At 40.0% G+C, this 4,867-nt stretch overlaps 1 protein-coding gene across 1 annotated transcript; it reads left to right on the top strand.

Moving 5' to 3' along the window:
• The first annotated feature begins 3,801 nt into the window (after positions 1-3,801).
• On the top strand, positions 3,802-4,494 carry LOC149685495 (uncharacterized). The gene is made up of 2 exons (XM_089871034.1): positions 3,802-4,284; positions 4,387-4,494. Exons 1-2 carry the CDS (start codon positions 3,802-3,804, stop codon positions 4,492-4,494), a joined length of 591 nt encoding a protein of 196 aa, XP_089727160.1.
• Positions 4,495-4,867: the final 373 nt, after the last annotated feature.

Here is a 4,867-nt window from a genome sequence, read left to right as displayed (position 1 = left end):
TTGAATTTGATGACCGTCGAAACGTTTAGGTTCTTGAATCGGTTACATTACCGACTTTAAGCTTACTTTGATGGTGCTGAACGCACTATGAAGCAGACGACAGCCAGTACGATTGTTCATTTCTAATTCTACAATGGCGGGTCGTGTTTATGTAGCTGCTGCTGCCTATTTTGATGAACAAGATAATAGAATAGAATAGAAAAGTTTGTTTATTGTGCAACTGCATAGAAAGAATCTTGGCAGATTCACGAGAATATACACATAATGGTGATACTTATCGTAGAAATAGAAGCGATCCATATCTTTTGCCAGATGCGGAGTATTTAAGTCAATATAGACTCAGTAAAGACAAAGTTCGTGCCTTGTGTGACCGATAAAGACTCAACTTGGAAATAAACCCAATCAGGAATATTTTTTGACGGTGGAGCATCAAGTTCATGTGGCTCTTCTATTTTATGGTTCCTGTAGTTTTCAGCATTCGCTCGCCAGTAGCTACGAGCACGGCATGAGCCAGCCCTCAATGAGCCGAGCCATAAAGAATGTTACTGAGGCAATCATTGTTTCCATGAAGGAGCTGGTAAACTTTCCTACTGGTGATGCTGAAGTGGCTGCGGTAAAGGTTGGTATTTTGTGATACGATAAACCTCCCTAGCACGGTTCTGGCGGGCATGTGGGGTTTCAACTTCACTTTTGTATTAAAATCAGAAGTATAGCCGTTTAAAGTATTCTTCGATCATAGCTTCTCCCCCAGCATAAAGCTCTGAATATATCGGATATGTCTCCTTTATTAGACATATATTTGAAAACTACGTTGGTATTCATGTTAAACAACCGCGAAATGGTCAGAGGCAATCAAAATATTTTTTCGGAAATGTGATTTGGTTTAGTTTTGGTGAGATTTGCTTACGTAGTTTCAGGCATTTTAAATGGGGTTTTGGTGTTACATTCATCATGCCAAGTTAAGTTTGCAAGAAAATTTTTATGGAACCAAAAATTTTAACTTCAATTCAGAGTTCCATTTTTCTTGAACATGGAGACAATATTGAAAATTAAGTATCTCCAATGGTTTTTACAGGCATCATTTAGAACCAGGTGCTTTTTCCCAGATGTTTAAGGTGCAAATTGATTGCACTCATGTGCTAATCAAAGCACCAGTTGTTGAACCAAATGCCTACATGGATAAGAAAGGAAATTACTCCCTTAATGTCCAATCGGTAAATGGTGTCCTGCTTGAATGATAATGTGCATACTGACAGTCCTTTTTCTGTACCAGATTTGCGATAATGAAATGCGTATCACCGATGTTGTGGCAAAACATGCTTGTGGGACGCATGACTTATTTATTTGACGTTTGAGCGACATATTTGGGCGTTTTAAGGTTGGAACAATGCCACAAGGGTATCTTTTGGGCCATAGTGGTTACCCGTTACAGCCCTGAAATACCAAATGAATAACGCTATAATCATCGTCATATGTCAGGTAATTGCATTTTGAATTTTTGATTGATAAATAACATAGAACAGTCTGGCCAATTACGCAAGTGATAGCTATTGACTGACATTAACTATTTAAGTGATAGTGTCACTTGTGATATTTTCTAAAATATTTTAAACTATTGGTCACGTTGACTGACACCTGACATAATCAAAGCTAGTGTTGCTGTATTAACTTAGTCAATTAATTGTTATTAACATTTAGGTCGGAATGTTATGGAACGCGTCAATGGCATTTTGAAGATGCGTTTCCGATGCCTAGACATGTCAGGAGGTGCCCTTTGCTATAACCCTAGAAAGGTCACTGACATAATTTATGCTTGCTGCATCTTACACAACTTCTTTTTGGATGAGCCAATGCCTAGGGAACAAGGTAAATTATAGTTATATATATGTTGAATGTTAAATTTATTCATGTGCATGGATATATGTACATCATTATGGTTAGCATGATGGGGAATTATGCGTAATCTGAGAGAAATCGGCACGCTTAATGTGTCACAGCTCAGGTTGGATGGGTCGCAAAATGGGGAAGAAAGAGTAGGATTCAATGGTAATTGCTTCATCTGTAGCTCTTAGTGTTGAGTCCGGCGATTCCTCCCCCTTTTTGGCGTCCTATCCGACCTGAGCTTTGATACATTAAGCGTGCCGTTTTTCTCTCAGATTACGCATCATCCTGTAATCTAACTGTTAACCCCATGGTCAGTAAAGGGTGTGTACTAATCTAAATTAGTTACAACAGCTTTCTTGACTCCATTTGATTAGAACCAGTTTTAATCTAAGGTTTTTGTTTTTAGCTGCACCAGTTGCACTAAATCCGCAACCAAATACCGACGACACCGATCACGAACTTGAAGCAGAACAAGCCCATGACCACAACGAGCTGCTTCAAGCTGGACGAACGATTCGGCAAACATTGATAGCGCTGTAAACGCTGACGTTGGGTGGAAGCACAGCATTTAGCATCATGAAAGTGGGGTGGCGTTGCAATTATCACTTTCGCCTAACACCAAGTGGGGAATTTTGAACATGAACTGTGGAACCGGTCTACTGCTGTTTTTTTATTAAATAAATAAGTTCAGCTAGCTAATTGGACCAAGTCATCTTGCGACTTATTGCCACTTATCTAACGCCTTTACAATGCATAGAGGGGTGGTGGCTAGCCCCTATGCCACAGCTAACCGACAGCGCCCTATACCAACTATTACCGTTTACCTCTGCAAGTTTTGATGGAAAGGAGAAACCGGGTTAGACTACGGAGGAAAACTCCTTTAACAAGCGGGGAGAGAACTTGCAAACTCTAAGTTCTCTCCCCATACACTTGTTAAAGGAGTTCTCCTTCGTGGTCTCACCCCGTTTCGCCTTTCCATCAAAACGTGCTGCGGTTAACAGTAATAGTTAGGATAGGACGCTGTCAGTTAGCTGAGTCGGTAGATAAAGCTTGTACTACGCAACGAAATGCGTCGACAATAACCCTTAACAATTTGACCTTGACATTTCACGACGCATTAAACCGAAATATTTTGTGTTGGTCACACGGACCCATTCTTCGTGGAAGGTTGAATAGTGTGCTCAGTTGAAAGCTACACTAAACGTTTGATCTCACAACTAATCATATTCGGGGTCATTAGTTGAGAACTTTGGAGTCTCATTATTTCCGTATCGCGTATCACTAATTAGATAATGAGACGTGGCTCACAGGGTATCTTCCCATTGCGGAGAATTCCATTAGACCGTATCCCGCCAATGTTTTTAATAAATTTAGCCCAACGGCGGGTTTGGTATTTACAATTCAAACGACCCTATTTGTCGAATTAAGCGACCCCAAAAATGCTATGTAGTTTAATTTTTATTAATGTCGTTTTTTAATGAAACGTTGTAAATACATTGTTACTGCCTTGGAAACGCCAATATTTGGTCTATTATAGTCGATATATATTTTTTGTTCGGTGTGCTTAGTTCCCAGTTTGTTGAAATGGAACGATTAGCAAATAAAGGTGGATTTGTTTACGTGTATAACGGAAATTTATTTCGGCTTAATAAAAGCCTAGGCCAGTCCCGATTTTTTGTATGTAGAACCGGTGGTTGTAAAGTTAGAATGATTACTTTGGGTGAAGATATAACTCAGTCAGCTCCAGAGGTTCATCCAACTCACGCTCCGGATACTAAGGGTATTTTACAGCTAAGAGCTAAAGAATCGATGATGAGAGCCATGCAACAAGATGATACTAGAAAACGACCTCGGGAGGTTTTCAACACCGTGTGCTCTGAAGCTAAAAAACAGGCGCTGGAGGATGGATAGAGTGTAATGGAGGTTCATTCTATTCTTCCTGAGTTTAAAAACGTACGGTCAGCCCTTTACAGGGAACAGAATAAGCTCTTACCAAATAATCCAGCCCACTGCCGAGACATAATACTTACTGATGAATGGACGCGTTTTGCCGTTGGGGAACAGAGTGAGAACTTTTTACTTGTTGACGATGGAATAGATGACCGAATAATCGCTTTTGCCACTGATACGTTTATGAAAATCTTATGCCCGTCGGCATGTGTTTTTATGAACGGGACCCATTATGCCTGCCCAAGTCAGTTCGCCCAATTATATGTCCATTACGGTTATTATAACGGTATAATGTTGCCACTTGTATATGCGTTACTTCCTGGAGATTCGGCTGTGGTCTACATGCGGTTTTTAAGCCTGGTCAAAGAAGCAGCTTCAGTTCGAGGATTTTCGTTTTCGCCCCCAGGTTTCCAAATTGATTTCGAGGCATCCATGATATCTTCTCTCAAGGTCGTTTTTCCGGATGCGATGATTCGAGGATGCCTATTCCATTATAGCCAGGCTATTTAGCGTGCCGCAAGTACAAAGGGGCTATCGGTGGTTTATAAACAGGACGATGTCGTTCGAAAAATGATTCGTCGATTGATGGCTTTGGCTTTGGTTCCCGTTGAAGAACACACTGCACTTTGGATTGAAATAAAAAAACGATTGTCGTCATGAAAACCCTAATGTTGTTTTGTTTTTAAACTACTTTGTTGAGACTTGGATGGACAACTGCTCACACCCACCAGAAATGTGGAACCACTTCGGTAATTTTCAAATGCGAACGAATAACCACCTGGAAGGTTTCCATAACAAGTTAAATTTGAAATTCAAAACAAAGCCAGCACTATTTCTTTTTATCGAAGAAGTCCGAAAAATGCAAATTCAGTACACGAACCGCAAATTAGATAAATACGCGGGAAAAGATGTGCAGGAAGTTAGTTTAGCGTATAAAAATATCAACAAAAGATACAGCAACGCGGTTAATAATTATCATGAGAATGTTAAAAACCCATTGAAAAATAAAATAGAAATAGCCGTTAGGTTACTT

The sequence above is a fragment of the Phalangium opilio genome, unplaced genomic scaffold, assembly GCF_054372755.1.
Source record: "Phalangium opilio isolate 3A_F unplaced genomic scaffold, DU_Popi_V2 ptg000032l_1, whole genome shotgun sequence".
NCBI classification, from domain to species: Eukaryota; Metazoa; Arthropoda; class Arachnida; order Opiliones; family Phalangiidae; genus Phalangium; species Phalangium opilio.
The sequence above is the reverse complement of the archived record's forward strand: the minus strand, read 5'-3'. Positions and strand labels throughout refer to the sequence as shown.

What these genes read in the sequence shown, in the direction of transcription:
- LOC149685495 (XM_089871034.1), top strand. Translation starts at nt 3,802, where the DNA reads ATGGAGGTTCATTCTATTCTTCCTGAGTTTAAAAACGTACGGTCAGCC. An exon ending in CCATGATATCTTCTCTCAAG is followed by an intron (nt 4,285 to 4,386) that starts GTCGTTTTTCCG and finishes GTTTATAAACAG; the next exon opens with GACGATGTCGTTCGAAAAAT.